The sequence below is a fragment of the Choloepus didactylus genome, chromosome 23 (assembly GCF_015220235.1).
Source record: "Choloepus didactylus isolate mChoDid1 chromosome 23, mChoDid1.pri, whole genome shotgun sequence".
NCBI lineage: Eukaryota > Metazoa > Chordata > Mammalia > Pilosa > Megalonychidae > Choloepus > Choloepus didactylus.
This window is the reverse complement of record NC_051329.1, coordinates 10308156-10328187: the sequence shown is the minus strand read 5'-3', so window position 1 is coordinate 10328187 and position 20032 is coordinate 10308156. Positions and strand designations below refer to the sequence as shown.

The 20032-nt window shown below is 36.6% G+C and overlaps 2 protein-coding genes across 5 annotated transcripts; one reads left to right on the top strand and one right to left on the bottom strand.

Annotated features, from left to right (window-relative positions):
* The first annotated feature begins 54 nt into the window (after positions 1-54).
* Positions 55-7863, top strand: VPS29 (VPS29 retromer complex component). 3 transcript variants are annotated; one of them, XM_037816935.1, is made up of 5 exons: positions 64-118; positions 2289-2300; positions 4561-4752; positions 6959-7194; positions 7443-7863. In XM_037816935.1, the coding sequence occupies exons 1-5, from the start codon at positions 116-118 to the stop codon at positions 7558-7560; spliced, it is 561 nt and encodes a 186-aa protein (XP_037672863.1). In that variant the 5' UTR covers positions 64-115; the 3' UTR covers positions 7561-7863. The 3 variants fall into 3 exon arrangements, with proteins under 3 accessions (XP_037672864.1, XP_037672863.1, XP_037672862.1); XM_037816934.1 differs by lacking the exon at positions 64-118 and adding an exon at positions 372-1196; XM_037816936.1 differs by lacking the exon at positions 2289-2300 and having other exon boundaries at positions 55-118.
* On the bottom strand, positions 7762-19700 carry FAM216A (family with sequence similarity 216 member A). 2 transcript variants are annotated; one of them, XM_037816933.1, is made up of 7 exons: positions 19408-19700; positions 17741-17775; positions 12287-12408; positions 10979-11108; positions 10715-10898; positions 10083-10165; positions 7762-8964 (listed from the first exon to the last, which is right to left on the bottom strand). In XM_037816933.1, exons 1-7 carry the CDS (start codon positions 19497-19499, stop codon positions 8846-8848), a joined length of 765 nt encoding a protein of 254 aa, XP_037672861.1. In that variant the 5' UTR covers positions 19500-19700; the 3' UTR covers positions 7762-8845. The 2 variants fall into 2 exon arrangements, with proteins under 2 accessions (XP_037672861.1, XP_037672860.1); XM_037816932.1 differs by having other exon boundaries at positions 7764-8964; positions 17735-17775; positions 19408-19697.
* Between the last annotated feature and the right edge of the window lie 332 nt (positions 19701-20032).

The window sequence follows — 20032 nt, the reverse complement described above, 5'->3', positions numbered from 1 at the left end:
CGGTCCCCTACCGACCTCGTTTTTCATTGGTTGTGAGCGAAGTGGGCGGGTCGCCGAGGTGCCTGAGGAAGAGGGCGGCGGCGGTTGTGGTGTCTCAGCGGACCCGGGTGACAGGATGGTGAGGACGGCGGCTAAGGCGACCGAGGCCTGGCTCTTGGCCGGGAAGCTGCGCCGTTGGGGGCTGCGGGGAGTTATGGGGCGAAGGCTTTGGCCACCCCGGAGGCCAGAGTGGACGCGGGCCGGGGCCTGGCCTGGGAAGGCCCAGAGGGAGGGCGAGAGAGGAAGGGAGCGGCTACCTCTCGCTGCGGGCGTTCCTGGCCTTGCACCGCCGCCCTAGGAGGCAGAGGACGTCCGAGGGGGGGAAAGGGGACCCACTCAGGTGCTTGTCCTGCCACGAGACCCCACGCCCGAGCTGGGGCCTGTTCCTCGAGCGTCTCCGAGAAAGGAGCACAGTCCCCTTCCGTTTCCAGACGTTTCCCTGCTGCTTCCCGGCAAAAAGCACCTCCCGCTGGTGGGCCTGTGCGGGTTTCCACTCGTGTCGCGAAAGCTGCCTCGGATGCAAAACGGGAAGTAGCAAGCAGAATTCTCTCCCCTTTAAGTTTGAAAAAAACAAACCTTCGCTCCAGAAATAACGTGCAGCTCTCGTTGAAATGTGATGGCGTGCCCTCATAGGGCTGGATGTGGCCCTAAAAATTTCTGGAAATCCTTGTTTCCTTAGTATGCTGCGACCCTTTAGAATAGGATTCATTAGGGATCTGTGAACTCCCCGAAATTGTTTGGAAAATTTTATGAATATGTACGATTTTCTGGGGAGAGGGCAGTGTTGGCTTCAAGGGATGGTTTGGGAACTTACCTCACCTGTTCATAAGACTTCTCCAGCCAGCTTTAAGTCAGGCCCATCACCCCTTCACTCTCAATAGATTGCTACCACTAAGACCTTCCTTCATAAAAACTCAGGAGCTGCTGCTACTGGAGAGGGCCCTCAGATTTTAAAGGTGCCCTTGATCCCTTAAGAAGTTAAGAACTATTTCAAAAGGAGTTCTGATTTTCTTGTTATTTGTGTTATTAAGGTTAAATGTAAAGGGACTTCTCACTTGCATTATGCATCCGTTGCATTTTTAAGATTATACCGATTCTGCGACTGTCTTTTCAAGACATGGCTTACAGAAATGACAGCCAAAGATTTGTGGTGTATGGTGAGTGTGTGTGTAATGGGCTTTAATCCCACTTTTGACTTTTCTTGTAAACGGACTCCAATTATGCAGTCTCTTCACTTTGTCCCCATCACTGTGGAGCCGATAAAGAAGTGCTGGAGGTGGTTGTAATTTATACATATTTGAAATATCTGTTCTGTTCAATAACATCCCAGTTACAGGGACAGCAAACCCTTTGTGAAATTTCTATTTAATTTGGGACAGTTACTCAGAGGAGGGGAAGTAATTACCCAACATATGGTTCTATATTCATTTTTCCAAAGTTGTTTTGAGAGTTGAGCACACTTTTTTAGGGTTGTTGTAGTGAAACATCACTTTTCATATGAAATAAAAAGAATTGGGTAAAATTTAGCATTAGCTGATTCTTTTATGATTAAAAGCATTTTATTGGCAAAGGAGACTAGAGATGTTCATCACTTAGTAAGGGTGTCCAGAGTCTATGGGCAGCCAATTCAAGTGTGGAGAAGGTCCAGTTCTAGCTGGAGAAATGTGTATTTGTTTTTAACACTTTTGTCTTCATTATCTTTAGTTGGCGACTTCATCACTTGATAATGTATTCACACTGCTATGTAGATCCTCTGTAAAAAAAAATAATAATTACCTAACTGCAGCATAATTTTCCAACAGATAGAATTTTGAACGTAAGATAATTAAAATCAATATACTTGAGGAATAATTTGATTCTAAGAATCCAGAAAATGTTAGACTTCGTTGATGAGTCTTTCAAGTTGTTTTGTAAAAACATAGGGGATGGGGGTGTGCAGTCTGTGTAAAGAACAAGATTAGGAAAAGTAGAAAAAAATGGCAAGGGAGTTTTTGAAGTGTGTGTATGTGTTGTCTAAAAATACAGTAAATGTTTCTTGTATTATTTTGAGAAAAGCTGATTTTTAACATTTTCTTTCATAACACTCAGAAACCATTAACATTTGTTCACATATTCATTTGGATATGGGTGTTTCTTGTTCTTTTTTTTTGGTTTATTTCTTTTCATTGCTTTCTTTTGTTTAACATTGGTCATGTTTCACCCTTTTTTTTCATCCCCCTGTCTGCAATCAACTTCTTCATTCCACTAAGGCTGGGCACAGAGTAAGTGTCTTCTTTTAGCCCTTACTAACAATGGTGGTTGGGTGGCTGATTACTGGGTTTCTCACCCTTTAAGGTCTATCAAATAGGAAGTAACCAAATTCCCATGCTTTGATTGTGTTGGTTCCTTATTTGAGTTTAACAAGACTACCACTTCCAGGATCTTTTGCTATTTTTAAAAACTCTATAATCTGTATCTAACCTGACCTGTCGAAGTGTGGAATTTGGGCAAAGACACACCCCAAAGTATGACATTTGTCATGTGGCAGTATTGCCCCTATAGCTTGGCCCCCTATAGGAAATCAGAGGATTCTGTCCTAGTAAGGATCTTTACTAATTTAAAATAATATCTGTACGGTCATTCACAAAGTTATATCTTTAGACTGCTAATGTTCTCAGTACACTTGGAGATAATCCACAATACTTTACAGAATTTAAGTCATCAGTCATTATAAAGTACAGTGGCTTCCTAATGTTCTTTCTAGCACATTCAGATTGAACAGCTCATTCTATTGGTCTCAAACATTTTCAACCTGTTGTATAGACATATACTGTTTTATGAATTTGGGGATTTTTTTTTAATATAGAAATCTATTTTTTTTACCCTTTTTTCAAATGCCAGCTTCCCACGTTAACTATGTACTTCAGTCCATATCTGAAGGGATCCCCCTCTAAAGATGAAGATTATTCTGTCCCCAGGTACTTTAGTATTGATTACCAGTGACGGTGGAAACTTCATGGTGGTTTTTAATTGTACAGATGTTTTGTCCACTAAGATCTGGATTGAAACAATATAGGCAGGCCACTGAGCAAATAACAGCTGAAACTGTTTATAAAGAAGAAACTTTTTTAACAGTTTCTTTTAAAGTGTGTTTATTTTGTAATTTCATGTTACGTGACTTACTCTACGTCCTGCTAACAGTTCCTTTCCTTTACAATCATTTTGATTTTTATTGCAAAATGAATCGAGCTTATTTTAATTTCATTTTGATTTCACATATTTTAAAAATTAATTTCCATTTACAAAGTCTTTGGTGGCAAAACTATTTCTTATTTTATCCTGTTTTAGATATTTAATGTTTTCCTTGATAATATAAAGGAATAGTCCTGCTTTCTTCAAAAGCAGTTTAAAGGGCATGTGCATTTATTAATGGGGGGGTTTATGTAGGAAAACATCCTGTCATAGAATTGAGGTGCTTATACTAATCAACATGAAATTGATTCCATTGTCCTTTAGAGGACAGATTTTTAAAATAATCTTTTTGGCAATATTTCTGTTAAATGGGTAAATTAATAATATTTATCTGTCAAATCTTTTAAAATTTTACAGCTCTGGGCTTTTTTATGTTTTCTATTTAAGAGAAAAATGTATTTTTTGTCATCTGAGACTATGTTGTAACTCTAAATCATCTACCTGCTAAATTCATCACTTATTTAGCTGATCTCTCTCTTTTTAACGTGCTCTAATGCACATGAAAGATTGTGAAATGGTGATTTAAAGTTGGGGACCATAATGAGGTCACATAGGCAATTCAATAATATGTGACGGGATTTTTAATAATGAAGGAAAGAGAAGATATCAATGATAATTCAAAAACAAAGATAAGTCAAAAGAGTGTTGAAACTGTTTGGAACACTGGTTGTTTTTATACATCTGTGATGTATGGTTAATAGTTTTAAGTAATAAATATTGTAATTTTTGGCCACTGTTCCTCCAAATACTTGTCAGTTTAATAAGCATAAATTACAGAATTAACTTTTTTCTCTATTGTTACATTCTTAACAATTCCCTTTATTAATGTTTTTGGTATTTATGGGAGGTTTTACATTACAACTGCAGAAATATGAATATCCACATCAGTCATCAAAATGCCAAATTCTGTAGGGCCCAGAAGTGTATTTTTCATTTTGCAAGTTTTTTGTTCAGTGTAATTTATAGGTTTCTGAATGAATCCTTTTAGAATGCTTGATTTTAGTTTTGGTAAATAGAATGATTACCTGTATTATGTATGCACAACTGTTTCTGACCAAAATAAAATAAGTTTGTCTTAGAACAGAGTCTGTTACCATGTGCATGTTGTTCATGATAGGAACTGTATGGTGAATGTCTGCTCTCTATTTGGTTCTGGAAACTCTGATGCATTTCATTTGAAGGGAGAGTTTTGGAGGGGAAATATGGACTTATAACTAAATTGTTGCATTCTATATCTTATTTTGACATCATGTTTACTATTACATCTTGTCTCACCTTGACATTTTAAAGTTGGTGTTGGTATTAGGAGATCTGCACATCCCACACCGGTGCAACAGTTTACCAGCTAAATTCAAAAAATTGCTGGTCCCAGGAAAGATTCAGCACATTCTCTGCACTGGAAATCTTTGCACCAAAGAAAGTTATGACTATCTCAAGACTCTGGCTGGTGACGTTCATATTGTGAGAGGAGACTTCGATGAGGTGATGTATTTGGAATATTTCTCTTTCTTAATTATATATGTAAGCTTTATTCTTTAGAACAGGGTTTCTCAACTATTAAGGCCTTTCTATTATTTTTTATTTTTCATATATAAAATCATATTATTGAAATGCTTTTTCAAACTACACATGTCCCTTATTGTTTGAAAATCACTGATTTAGACTACCCAGTAAACATTGAATTCTTCTAACTAAATAAATTGATACTGTGTATATTAGTTTCTGAGTGCTACAGTAATAAATGATCACAAGCTTGGTAGCTTAAAACAGATTTATTCTCTCATGGTCTAGAGGCTGGAAGTCTGAAATCAAGGTGTCAGTAGGGCCGTGCTCACTCTGAAGGCTCTAGGGGAGAATCCTTCAGTGTCTCTTCCTAGCTTCAGAGTGTTGCCTGCAAACCCTGGTGTTCCTTGGCTTGTAGTTGCACCACTCCCATCTTTGTGTCTGTCTTCACGTGGCAGTCTTCCCTCTGTGTCTGTGTCTGCTCTGTATTTACATGGGCTTTTTATAAGGATACCAGTCATTGGGTTTAGAACCCACCCTAATCCAGTATGTCCTTACTTTTAACTTGACTAATTATATCTGCAAAGACCCTATTTCCAAATAAGGTCACCATTCACAAGTACCAGGGGTTAGGACTTGAACATATCTTTTTCTGGGATCCACTACATCGAGTAGAAGTGGCTTCGTTACTATTTTTTGTAGTGTTGTTTGTTTTTTATAAAGTTTTTGTTATGAACTACTCGCCACCATCACCTGTCCTACTCTATTCCAAGCCACCACCATCAATTTGCTGTATTCCAATTTCCTGATTCTATGCTTTCTCCCTCCAAAGCTTCTTCTCTAAATAGTAACCAGAGCCATCCCTTTTAAATGAAGTAAGATCACATCACTACTCTGCTGGAAACCCTCCGGTGGCTTCCTATATTAATGGTTGACTATTGAGGGGCAGGAGGGAATTTGACAGGGAGGTGAGGGGAGTGATAGAACAATTCTATATCTTGATTTTGGTAGTTCTTATACACTATAGGCCTTTGTCATTGATTTTTGAGTTTTTTACTATATGTTTATTACACCTCAATAAAGCTGACTTGAAAAAAAAAAAAGGAATTCTGGAGTTCCAGCTTTGCCCATTAACTAAAAATGAGATGTTGGGCAAATTACATATCCTTTCTTAATCTTAGTTTCTTCATATGTAAAATATGATTGGACTTGATGGTTTGTTAAGCTTCCTACCAGTGCTAACATTCTACGATTTAGCATGATAAATCTGATTCCAATTTAAAAATTTATTTTGTATTTCTGGGAATACAAGTATTTTCATAAATTGTTTAGCCTGATTGGTGCTCTTTAATGGGGTTCCTTTATACAAAGTCAAATAGGCATAGTGTCTCTACTATTTTAGTGAATTTAAAATATCGTTTGGAATAATGAGAGAGTGGAGGTGAAAGGGACATTCAAAGGGAGGTGGCAAGCTTTTTGTCAATCATTAGAATGTAGATTTAGTTCATTAAAAATGTATCTGGGCTTCTGTTTGTGCTATGCTAAAGACATTATAAAGTTATAATTTTACTTCCAATTTGCTAAATTCACTGGGGCCTTACTAGCAGGATTTGAATCTTGGCTCCACACTTATTAGCTCCACATTTTAACCGCTCTGTGTCTCAGTTTTCTCATCTCTAAAATGGGGATCATAACAAACTATCTTTTAGGGTTGTTTGTGAGCATTAAATAGGTAGATATGTATGAAACCCTTAGAATAATGCCTGACTCATAACAAATGCTATGTAAGTGTTAGCTATCATTATTATTTTAAGCTATCTATATAAACTGTTAAAGCCTGGAATATAATTTGAGTACACCCTGGCTTACAGATCATATGCCTAGGATTCTTAAGTAGAGGAGAATCACAAATTTGGGGAATAATTATTCTTTGCGGCCTTCCTAAAAGAATCCATATTCTGTAGAAATAAAGGAATTACATGATAAATTCCAGTTCACCTGGAGTAAGTTATGCTTTGAGCATAGTTGTAGCCTTAGAATCTCTGAGAAGAAATATTTAATGTATTGGTTGTGTGGGTGCCATATCAAAATGCCAGTATGAGAATGAGTATTTACGTGGGCTGATCTTTTTAAACATCAATATTTCTAAAATATGTATTTCTTTTATGTCTATTTCTTGATTTAGAATTTAAATTATCCAGAACAGAAAGTTGTGACTGTTGGACAGTTCAAAATTGGTTTGATCCACGGACATCAAGTTATTCCATGGGGAGATATGGCCAGCTTAGCACTGTTGCAGAGGCAGTTTGATGTGGACATTCTTATCTCAGGACACACACACAAATTTGAAGCATTTGAGCATGAAAATAAATTCTACATTAACCCAGGTTCTGCCACTGGTGCATATAATGCCTTGGAAACGTGAGTAGTATGCAATTTGGGAATTTTTAGGGTATAAGTAAATAATAGTTGCACATGTAGCATTTCATAAAGGAGAAATGCAACCAGTTTAATAATTCTATCCTTTGTGACAGTCTTCTTTTGATTATTTTTTCTTTGAATATGTAATAACTAGATTCTCCTCAAATCCAAATTATCTTCTTGAATTTAAATTTAGAGTGCTGCTGCTTTTCAGTATAAATACTGACATTATTATTTTTTTCTTTCAGAAACATTATTCCTTCATTTGTGTTGATGGATATCCAGGCTTCTACAGTTGTCACTTATGTGTATCAGCTAATTGGAGATGATGTGAAAGTAGAACGAATCGAATACAAAAAATCGTAAAGCCAGGCCTGTCTTGATGCTTTTTTTGTATTTTTTTTTCCATTCTCCTGTTTAAATCGAGTAATTAAACATTTAAAAGCCACAAAATTGTATCGCTTTTATAATATTTTGCAGTAAATCTTCTCTGTTAATATGTAATTGCTGTAAGCTATAAGGATATATTTAGTTTGCAGTATATGATTTCCATGAAAAAATGTCCACCACATAGTAAATGGTCACATGTTAAGAAAAGAAAAAGTTTGTCTTTGTAAATATCTTCAAAGTTGTTATTTGGAACTTTATTAAATGCATGAGGATAAAGAATTTAGACTTCCTTGTATACATTTTTCTCTTCTCCATTCAGTAATAAACATTTGTCTTTCATTTATACTTTATTGATAACCTTTGTTTAATTAAAACATAAAAAATGAGAAACCAAATGAAACTATGCAGATTACTTAATGTGCTGAAGTAGATGAGATGACCTTTCAGATTTCTCTTATTTCTTACAACATTCTGTCATAGTGTGAACTCAAACTTTATTTTCTATTGGTTTTCTACCTATTTACATATTAAATCAGCAGTGATTCTTCAAACTGTAGCTTTAAATTGCCCTACTCCCCATTTTTTCAAGGTTTAACAAAATATTAAAAAAAAAATCACTAAAATTTAGCAGGGAAGTACACTAGAGTGAAAATATAATTTTCACTAGGTTAAACAATTTCTCCCAGCTTAATCTAGTTTGAAAGTGAAAGTGTTTATGTGGCAATTTTAATAAAATAGGCAAATCAGTATTCCCATTTTTAAGTTGTATTCAAGCAGCAAATATTTATTGAATGCCTACTTTGCAAGCCAGGGTACTACCTCTGTCAAATGCTATTCTATATCAGGATGTTTCAGTTTTTCTTAGCCCAATCAGGAAAATTGTAGGATATTCTAAATGTTGCCTTAAGACTTGTTGAAAACAGAGAAGCAATTATACAATGCATATATCAGATTTAAAGAAAAATAATTCAATTTTAAGTGACAAGAAAAATTTTAATTGTGTCTAGCCAGAAATACAGACATATCTTACACGCAAACTTTATTACACAAATATCATTTGTATAGTGAACTACATCAAGGAATTACATTGTTGTAAAAGTTTCTGAACAAACCAAAATTACTTAATGACTTAATGATGAATAACAACACTATGCTAAACGCAGAAAGAATACACAATCAATTCACAACTCCTTTCCCCCCACCTTTGGCACGTTATCTGGATGTAGGTCAATGTTTAAATTCAATATTCAAGACAAGAATGTCAAGTTAACATCAGATGTTCTCCCTGTTCTTCAATTGACATTGATTGCATGCACTTATTTAGTAAATCTTCTTCCTTTTTTTCTTCATTCAGGTATGATTCAGAATCATTTGTAGTAACTGAAGGAAAAATAAGAGTTTATAATGTATTTTAGAAAGTTCTTTTTCATTCTGAAAATTCAGGTTTGTATGTAACTACAACCTTCAAAATCATCTAGCCTGTTAAGCCTTCAGCAAAAAACAAATTGCAATTTTCAAAAATCTTAAGCCCTGTCAAATCTTACTTTTAAAAATAAGACATATAGCGCTGTATTCTAGCCCAAGTATAACAAATTCTCTGTTACTAAGTCCTATTTTCCCATTGATTTTCACGATAACATTCTTCAATAGATATAGCCAAAATCTTTTGGATATGAAATTAAGGTGTGTATCTCCTTCTCATCTCTCATCTCTTGGAGACTACAAGGACTTTTCCCCTACTTGGGATTTCTCTTAACTGCCCTTTTTGGAACCAGCCTTACCTTCTCCCCTACCTTTGCCCTCCTTTCTTGGAAAGGCATGGCATGGTATTTACAGCAGAGCTGGGCGGCGCTATCACATAACACTGGATTTCAATTCAGTAGGCCTAAGTCCTGACCTCCCTATTATGCCAGTAACTTTAGGAAATTATTTAACTTCTATTTAATGCTTTCCACTTTATCAATTGTGAGGGATCTTCTGAGCATTCAATCTTTCCTCCTCTTTTTTCATTTTGCAGTATTTGTATTATGCGGAACATTTGCACGCTTGGATTTTTCTGAGTTACATCTGTAAAATTTGATAACACCTTGGCTTACCTCCACTGGTTGGCTGAATAGCAAATAAAATGTAAGTGAAATAGATGTTTGTATACTATTAGATGCTCTATAAAATGTTATTCATTCAAAACATTATGGCTTAAAAAGGTCATGTTGGTGGCTCTTTTTTCTGACAAGTTCATTCTCTGTTAAGTTTCTGACAGTGATATGGTAAATATCTTTGTTTAGAATTAGAAATGCCTTGAACCTCACTCCCCTGAGCAGTATGTTCTTTTAAATGAAAGCAGAAATCACATTTCACGTTTAGTTTTATTTGGAGTAATAAGAGCAAATCACAGTCTAAATTTATTAATGTCTTCTATAATAGAAATGAAACTATATTGAATTTAATATTTTTTAAGCATCAAATCTTCATGCATATTTTTTTAATTCCACATTTACCTGGTTGCATGAACAGTCTGCTTGGTCTTCTAAAAATCTTCAGCGACTTACATCTTGTTTTAGATGCGTATCCAGTTTTCAACCTATAGGAAAGGGAAGTTTCTTAATTGGAGCCAACAAAGTGAACCAAGTTGCCTAACCATGTAGGAAACCATGTCAATTCTTTTTAAGATACTAGTATCACCAAAGAGATCCTTCCAGCTCAGAATGCTCCTGTGACTTAATGACTCTGAAATGCAAAGTGAACTATTGTAGTGCACGTTGAATATTCAGTCTTCTTAATCTGTTTTGTGTGTGTGTGTGTTCTATTATACTCCCCTGTGCAGAAGCAACCATATACTTTTTTTGAAAGTGTTTGTATTATTTTGATTTTGCGTGGGGATCGTATAAAAGGGCAGGCTTCCATATCTGACCAAGAAATACAATTCCAGGAATATGTTTTAAAAAGAAGTGGCATATATCGATCAGCTCAGTAAAGGGACAGTTTAAGATAATATTGTTTTGTGCTTTTTGTTTAACCTATTCTGAATTTAGCAAAGTGAGCATATTAAGAACAAAGCTTTAATACATTTAGCTGGCCTTCAAATGAAATTGTAGAACATTTTCCCCCTTTTAAACAGTAAGAAACAGACCCTCCTTTGTTTCTCACTGGACGCCAAAGGGAATGCTGTATGATCATCTCAGGTGCAGATGCTGCTGTAATGTTAGATGGCCCTGAGTCCTCTCTCTCCAGTTGATGTCGCCATGTAGTGCAGGGGTAATGCTGTTTCTGTGAGTAACGAGAGCTGAGGCGGCTCCTGTGATGAGTGAGGACACCTGCCACATAAATCACCTCTGTTAGAAGCATGTCACAACTCTTGTGAGAACCACTGAGAAACAATTTGAGGTGCACCTGCCTGGCTTTTGTGAGCTGCGCTGAATGACGTGCATGTATTGCCTCTTCATTAATGTTCTCAGATAGTTTGCGTTATAGACCTTAGCAATGCTGCACAGATAACGCTTTTGGCCTGTGGTGAGGTCTGGATGCTGAAATACAGAATAAAAGAATTTTTAGTCTGCATTATAGAACAGAGGTTGGCAATATTTTCCTTATCTGAAAGGATGAATGTGTTTAGGGGGGTGGACCACATGTTCATTTAACTTCTGCAAATTCAACTAGTTACCTTAGCCAAAAAGAGAAAAAGAAATGACTGTTTAAATAGTGCCAGTGTTTCTATTTGCCATGCCATTCAAGTGATTCCAATGCACTATGAGTTTTGATAACCACTAACCTAGACAAAGAAGGTGTGAATCTGCTATCCAGTCAGTGGGTCTTAGTTTCCATATCTCTCAGGGTGGACATCTTGCCTTCTCAATATGGTTCTAGCATTTAAGGATTTTTGTTTGTTTGCTTTTTGTTTTGTTTTGTTTGAGGGAAAGCATGGTACCTAAAAGCAACCCAATTACTCTACTTCATCTCAAATAAAGTTTTTCAGCACCAGAAGAAAAACAGGCTGTGCGGACATGTGGAGGGATAGTATGTTGGACTCCAATATATATAATTTTGACAGATTTTCACCTTACTTGCTGATTTTAGAAGTCAACACTGACTTAAAGATGCAAGATTCCATTAAACACACACACACACACACACACACACACACACACACACACAGAGGATTTACTGAAGAGGTGATAAACCAGAAGATTCAAAATGTTGATCAGAAAAATTTACCAGTCTTTAGTAATTCTAATTCACGTTACTTTAGTTATGACACTCCTGGAGGCTATGATCTTCAATAAGTAGTCCAGGTCAACAGTTGTAAAATTCTTGCTTATTGTCATTTTAAAATTCTACTTATAATTTTTTACTACTTGAGTTAAATCTTTAGGAGGTTGGATGTTACCACCTCTAGGGTGGTACTATGCTTGGGCATCTTTGTGCTCATGTCATTGAGCTTTTTGATTAAAGGGACATTAGGTCTTAAGTAGCAAAATGCCTGAAAGAACTCTTACGATAAGGAATCTATAATGATAAAACTTTTTGCATTTACTCATGAGGTTACCCAACAGATAGGTGTAGACTCCTGGACAATATACTAGGTACATCTTGTTACCTGCAGTGCCTTACCCGCTAAGAAGCTTATCTTTAATAAAAAGTTCAGCTCTGAATTTCACAAAGAGTACTGGTCTTTATATAACGTGTCATTTCCCAGCTATCATACCTTTAGAAAGGATGCATCCATCATTGTTTTAGGGAAGTGAATTGTTTGAATTTGAGGAGTTTTCCATAACTCTTGCAGCCTGGCTGTGTGTAAATCCACTTTGTGTCCATCTTTGATTCTTTCTGTAGGCAAGAACATTATCATGAGAATTTCATATCCAAAGAATTACTAAGTTTTCTATATTCACAGGTGCTAATGATTATTCTGGCTTATCTTGAGTGTTCTGCATCAGATTGTTAAATTTGAAGCTACTGGATATTCATGAGAGTCATTTGGTTTTAGAGCACACAAACATCTTTAAGATATCCATAAACATTCACTGTGCAATGTTGGAATAATTATTTTTCACTTAAAGTGATTTTAAGGCAACAGCTTATTTCTTTTGTCAAATTATATATGGATTATACTAATTTGAACACAGCTGAGATGTGAACTGTTGACACTATCTCACTGTTTTAGTTTATTGCACATCGGAAACATACCAAAGAGGACTATATTTGCAGGATTTGTGCTTTAAAGATTTACAACAATATTATTTTATCATTCATTTGACTTTAGTATGTGGTTTTAAAATTCTACTTGGTACGAAGCACTGATACTAAATAGCAGAAAGGATCCAAGATATCTAAGATACCCATTTATCTTAGAAATACCACTCCTCTAATATTCTGTTAGCTAAGATATAATAAGCTTTAAGTGGATTTTCCTAAATTAGACTCAAATATAATACCACAATTTTTATCCCTTTAATGATGCAGTATTAAAATGGTACAGTATTAAAATGAAGGACTATTTACTACAGAAATTTGTTAAAACTTACTTTTACATAGTTTTGGTTATGTCGTCATTTCTAATACTGATGTGGGCAGAATAAAATAACTGCCTTCTAATAAAAATAAAAGTTTAGATATATTCTCAAGTGAATGGAAAATAGTTTTCAGTTCCAGATACACTGATACCAGTAACTTAATCTAGGGTGGATACTAATTAGCAGTTTGGGGAATACCAACATCTTGCATAATTTAGTCAGGAATTGCCCCTTTGAAATAAGTCCCTTCTCCCGATCCACCCCATCTCCAGGGATTCCCATATTAGTAACATCTTGCATTGGTGTGGTATATTTGTTATAATTGACAAATATTTTGAGATTCATCCTTGTTACATGTAACAATAGTATAATCCTTTTATTGTTGAGTAGTATTCCATTATATGTGTATATATCACAATTTGATTATCCATCTACCTGTTGGTGGACATTTGGGTTGTTTCCAGCTTGTGGCTATTTCACATAAAGTTGGCAAAACAGATTTTAAGTTAAAAATTTATAGTTAGTTAAGTCAAATTAAAGTTTTGTTTCAATATCATTAATAACAAAGCCCAAACTGGATGATTAGTGCAGATAAGTAAGAGATATCTGCATACTGAAGGACTAACTCATTTATTTTCCAACAATGAAAAAGTTTATTTTTAAAAAATCCTTTTTCAGTTCATAAATGTGAGATGCATATTATATCATGGTCTCAAATTTAATTTCTCAAAAATTTGATAGCATTTCTTTACAGAAAATGAAACATTTAAAAATCAATACCAAAAAAATACAAAAAAAAATCAATACAGTAGGACCTTGTTCTCACAACCATTATATTACAAGACCCTTTGTATGAGTTGAAAATCACAAATCATGACCCCCATTATTTACGAGTATTTCTTATATGAACATATCTGTCACACATTTTTAAATACTAAGGCAAATAAACTCTAGTAACAATAGGTAAAATTAATCATAGAAATAATTGTTAAAACTCTTAATTCTCTCTCTCTGCCTTAATTTTTTTTTGATTGCCAGTCACGTATACCTGAACTCACATGTGTTGAGTTCATGTAAAATGAGGTCCTACTGTAGTTAACCAACTCAAGTAACTTTTGAATACATTGCTCAAACTATATGCCCTCAAACAAAAATGACTCTTAAGCAAATATTGAACTCTAACTGCCAGCCTTCTTTTTTGAAGAGGCATGGGTTAGCAATTCTGAAATAATTTTTTATACATTTTAAGACTGAGCAAATAAGCAAATATATTGTGGTTAATGGGAGTCAGGTTTCACATTATTGGAGAAAAGAGTTTCCTATCAATTTGGAAAGGGGAAAGCACAGAATGAACCCAGCTCGTTGGTTTGGAATTGGAGTTAGTAGTGTGAACTCACAGGTTTCAGTTTACATATTAGGTAAATATATGGAAATAGATAAAGCTATCTGTGGGCATGCATGTATGTGTGTATTTATAGACACATCTATTTCCCAGCTCTGTCCTCCAAAGGCCTAGAAGCAAGGATACTCTGCTTTCAGTGAGCACACCTAGCACCCAGTCTTGTTTTCTAAAATACTATACTCCACCAAGGAAAGGCGAGACTGTAATTGTTTTCTATTGCTGCCATAACAAATTAATATAAATTTAGCCATTTAAAACAGTACCCATCTATTATCTGAGTTCTGGGCACAACACCGTTCAACTGGGTCCTAAACTGAAATTAAGGTGTAAGGGTGATACGGGCTACTAAATGGAGGTTCTGAGGAAGAATCTGCTTCCTGGCTCATTCAGGCTATTGGCAGAATTCAGTTCCTTGCAGCTATAGGATAGAGATTCCTGTTTCCTTGACATGTGGCCCTGTTCATTTTCAAACAAACAAAGGAGTATTAGTTCTTTTCATGCTTCAAATCTAACTTCCTCTTCTCCCTCATCTCTCTGACTTCAGCCAGAAAAACTAATTAGATTGGGCCCACTCAGATAATCCAGGATAATCTCTTTATTTTAAGGTTGGTAACTTTACATCTGCAAAGTCTCTTTTGCCATGCAGTGTAACTTGCAGGGATTAGGATGTGGACATCTTTGAGGGACCATCCTGCCTACCACAACCTCCTTGAAGAATTGGCTGGCTCTATGGCCAAGGCAAAGAAAGTACAAGTTAAGTCTACAACATTGTGTGCCTAAAAGTAAGAAAAAGCTCAAAGAGTAATGAGTAATTGACTGAAGAATTCTTGAGTCCACACTGATGTAAATAAATACAGGTATGAATGAATAAATGACAAAGAAAGGAAAGCTCTTCCTTATAATAGCAAACCACCTGACCAATATAAAGTGATGGAATTAGAAAATTCCCATTTTCTAGTCATCATAAAAATATGATTCAGTCAAGAGTCATCAATGGATGACAAAACTAATGAAGGAAAGTTTGAGGAGTTACAGGATATATTTATCTAAAGCATATTCCCACAAGATACTTTTACAAACAGTAAAATAGTAACTTTACAGTGGTGAAACTTGTCAGATATCGCCTGAACCAAATGATCAAGATTAACATTGTCAATAATGGACTGACTGACAGATGTCCTTCCTGATAGGATGAACCAAGACAAACTCAACCCCACTTCTGTGGTATTCCTGCCAAAAATGCATAACTTGAATCTAATCATGAGGAAACATCAGACAAATCCTAATTGAAAGAAATGCTACAAAAGAACTAGTATGTACTCCTCAAAACTGTCAACGTCCTGAAATACAAAGAAAGACTCAGGAACTGTGCTAGATAGAGGTAACCAAGAAAAATGACAACTGAGAGCCATGCATGATCTTGGATTTTTTTTTTTTTTTGCTACAAAGGAATTATTGGAAGAACAGATAAAATCTGGATTAAATCTTTAGATAGTAGTAGCCATGCAAATTTCCTGATTTTGATTATTATTTTGTGAAATACATAAATGTAGGTAAGATAATCCCTTTTTTTAAAGAAGGGAAATATACAACTGAAGTATTTAGTAATAAAGGGGCATCCATCATGTCTGCAACTTACTCTTAAACAGTTCAGAATAAACATTTATATACATATATAATATATATGGGGGGGAGAGAGAGAGACCCTATTTGGGGAAATCAGAGTGAAGGGATAAAGGGATCCTAGAATTCTATGTACTATTCCCACAACTTTTCTGTAAATATATGTCAAAAATTTTTAAACGTTTTAAAGTTGCTAATTTTGATAAACTGTCCTACGTTATCATAGAGATGTAGTTTATTGTCAGGGTGGATAGTAAAATTGTTAGTAAATCAGTTGTTGAAAAATGGCGTTTGCTCATTGTCTTGAAGGCTGCCAAATTTTAGTGATCATAAATCAGATTCAAATATATCTAGATTCCCTGTTAGAAGTTGACTGTAATGTTTGTTTATATTAATAATAGGATGAGACCTCAAATCCAAATATAGAGAAAAACAATAAAGCATTTGTTGAGTACTACCCTTCGCCTCCACCCCACCCCACCCCACCCCCAATTATAACAGTAATACACTTTGGTTATAAATTTGTGAAGAACACAAAATATTAAAAATATAATAAAATCCTTTGATCTCACCATCCAGTAATAACCATTTTAAAACACTTTGATAGTCTTTCATAGTTTCTTCTAGGCATATACCTATGTTGTTTTTATATGAACATGGTCCTATAGTATATAAACTTCTCACTTTTACTTTGATATTTGTTTAGAAATTTTGTTTTTTTAATAATGAGTCAGTATACCTCATATGCTAATAGTGGTTAAAATTTTTTCCATAGACAAATTATTTCCTTCCATATCTGAGATGTATTAATTTTTTGTTTGTGTTTTGTTTCTTTTTAACTTTAACTCTAAATCAGCAAGAATTGTGGGAGGTAGGAATCTAAATTAATGAATGAAACACATTTTTAAAAGATCACATTTTCTACATGCATACATGCACATGTATGTATATAGATTTCTCCTAGGCAATTTGAAGGACTTGAAAAATTATAAATTTTTCAAAGAAAGGCAAATGTGAATCCAAGTTTAAATATAGTTGAATTGAAATGAAACATTTCATAACTACTATAGTTTTTTATATATACACCTACGATCAGTAAATTCCACCTCCACCTCTCCCACCCCACCCCCAAAAAAAGCAATTAGGGAGAGGCCTTCGGTGGTCTGTCTTAATCACTTAACTGCAGCAGAGAAGAGGTGAGTACTTTAAAGTACTATCATTTACTTCAAATAAGAGGAAAATAGTACTGAGAAGTATTGCTTGTTTTTTAAAGCTGTTAAATTCAGATTTTTTCCCTTTCATCTGTGTCTGAACTCCTGGCTGTGCACTGTGCTTTCTGTGCTTTTTAACCAATATCAGGTAGAAACAGTTCTTTTTAGGTTCAGTGCTAATTTTGAAATACCTTTTTAAAAATGCTTGAACGTGAGATGTATTAACAGGAGGGAAAGAACGTCCTGGACTGTTCTTCAAAAAACCTTAAAGATTAAGTTTGCCAATTCTAATAAAATCTATTTTTAAGACTCCATTGTGTAAGTAACTACATGTAAATTGGCTTCTCTGAACATGTTATTTATAGGTATTATCTATATTGTACCGTTTTATATGCAGTACTCACCAGTACCTTTGGAATTCTGGTAAAAACAATGTCCAGCTGATCTGTTAAAAAAAAGAATGCAAATAATATACAATAATTGATAGCTTTATAAGCATTAAAGAAAAGTGTTTAAAATGAAAAAGGGACAGTATTGCAGATGTTTTTCACTTTTCATGTTTCCATCAAACATGTCTTACAAATTTCCTCTTGTAATACTCATTATATCCTAACAGCTCCAGGTTTTTTGAAAAGTGAGATAAATGATTTTTACCATACTAGAAAGGATTTACTTTAAATCAGATTTGGTTTTACTTTTATAGCCTCCTAATCTAATTCCTACAGTGAGTCTGATAAAGTGATTTGGGCTTCTGTGCTATGAGACATTTTCTTGCTCTCTTAACCTTTAATAGGGTAATGTGGGTACTGAAAATACTATCCTATTCTTTATTATATGTAATAAAACTGTGCTGGAACTGATAAATTGGCTTGGAATATCTCTAATTTTGTACAAGTTTTTTTTTCCTTTTCTTAAATTGAAATAAAAACACCCCTTCTTCCCTCTTCCCACAATTTATTCATTCACCAAAGATTTATTGATCTCCTGATATACCAGGATCCAGCATTTTGCTAAACATTGTGAAGAACAGAAGAAAAACACAAGACTCCATCCCAGGTTTAAGAAGTCTTTGAATTCCAGATATAAAAGAGATGGCAGGTTACCAGGAGGTGGAAGGGGAGGAAAATGGAGAGTTATTGCTTAATGAGCAATAACTGAGTTTCTGTTTAGGGTGCTGAAAAAAATTTGGAAAGATATGATGATGCTTGCACAACACTGTGAATATAATTAGTGCCACTGAATTGTACACTTAAAAATGGTTGAAATAGCAGGTTTGGCAGGTTGTGTTATATACATGTATAACCACAATGTTAAATAAATATATATATATGTGTGTAAATTTTTTTTAAGGTGAAACAGGAAGGAAAAAAAAAAAAAGATAGCAACCGATGCCTTGACTGTGGGCCGCATCCGACAGCGAATACCCACAACTCTAGGTTTGGGGGTATAATGAGGGGAGGAGAGGAGGAGGTATTGTACAGCAGAGGTCTCCAGCAGTGACTTCAGCAGCTGTCTTCACCATACAGGAAACAATAGTTGAAAACCTGCTCAGAATGAAATGGATTTATGAAGAAGGGCCTGCCAAGCGAAGAAAATACCAAGATGCGGGTGCCTCTAACGTTAATACTGCCATCTGTCTCACCGGCGATGACGAACCCCCATTGGACGGAATGGTGGCCCACGCCACACACAAGAAACTGGTTTATTGACTTGGAAGCCCTCCATCCAGCCGGGGGGCGTTTTCTCCTACCCTCGCTGCCCTCGCCTGTAGGTAGGAGTATGGGGCCAGACGGCAATTTTTCCAGCGGGCCTCGCAGCGCCTCCTCCAGGCAGGCGACTGTCGCAGCCCCGCGTTTAGTCGTTATACCAAACCCTCCCCCGAAGCTTCCCCTAAACAGTGTGTCAGCCTCCATATTTCCCATCCCGAACACAACAAAGGTTCCCCGCTCCTCTCACGTCGGCACACTGGAGACCAGTTCCTCCTTGGAGCAGCCAGCTCCCACCCACTCCTCTACCGGGGGGTCGCGACGCGGGGCTGGCCGCCGTGCCCCCAACCCTCGGGGCCCCGCAGCCTCACCCGCCGCCTCCACCCTCGGTCTCGGCCGCTGCGGGCGGCTCTGCGGAGGAGCCGCACTCGGTCCAGCCGGACGCCTGACCCGGGCCCGGCATCTCCTCCCGGTACCCCGACTGCGAGCGGTGTGCGGGAGCGGCCCTCCCCTTCCCTTCCCCCGTCAGCACGCGTGCGTCAGGCGGGGGAGATATCGGGCTGAGGCGCGGACGCCGGATTCTAGACCCCTCCGATGCGGTCCGGACGCTGCCGGAATAGCTTCGGGATTGCTGGGAGGGCACCCACACTCCTGGAGGCAAACTGGGGGGCGGGGGAACTTCAGTTGATTGCGCGTTTGCACGTTTGCATCTTTTCGTGGAAGGGATGCGTCACGGAAAAGAAATACACATTCTCCCTAAAATAGGAGGTGCCCTCCGCCTCAGTATTCCAGACCCTCAGCCAATTCGCAAATCTCGGGTGTCAACATATAGGCCAAACAGTGCGCAAATCAAGGATCAAAGCACCAGCGCAGCGAAGCTAACCGTTTTCCGTTATCTGTTATCACCCAGGCAACCAGCATCGCCCAACTCCCAACTGCTGATTTTGGTCAGCTATTTGTGCGCACGCGCCAGCGCTGGGGCCCCGCCCTCAGTGG

Excerpts from the sequence above, each read along its gene's own strand:
- FAM216A (XM_037816932.1), bottom strand. The coding sequence starts at position 19,499 with ATGCCGGGCCCGGGTCAGGCGTCCGGCTGGACCGAGTGCGGCTCCTCC. Across the intron at positions 17,776-19,407 it reads ACCGAGGGTGGAGGCGGCGG|ATCAGCTGGACATTGTTTTT; the intron begins GTGAGGCTGCGG and ends TTTTTTTAACAG. Across the intron at positions 8,965-10,082 it reads CAGACTGTTCATGCAACCAG|TTACTACAAATGATTCTGAA; the intron begins GTAAATGTGGAA and ends TTTTTCCTTCAG.
- VPS29 (XM_037816934.1), top strand. The coding sequence starts at position 1,170 with ATGACAGCCAAAGATTTGTGGTGTATG. Across the intron at positions 4,753-6,958 it reads TGAGAGGAGACTTCGATGAG|AATTTAAATTATCCAGAACA; the intron begins GTGATGTATTTG and ends TTCTTGATTTAG. Across the intron at positions 7,195-7,442 it reads GCATATAATGCCTTGGAAAC|AAACATTATTCCTTCATTTG; the intron begins GTGAGTAGTATG and ends TTTTTCTTTCAG.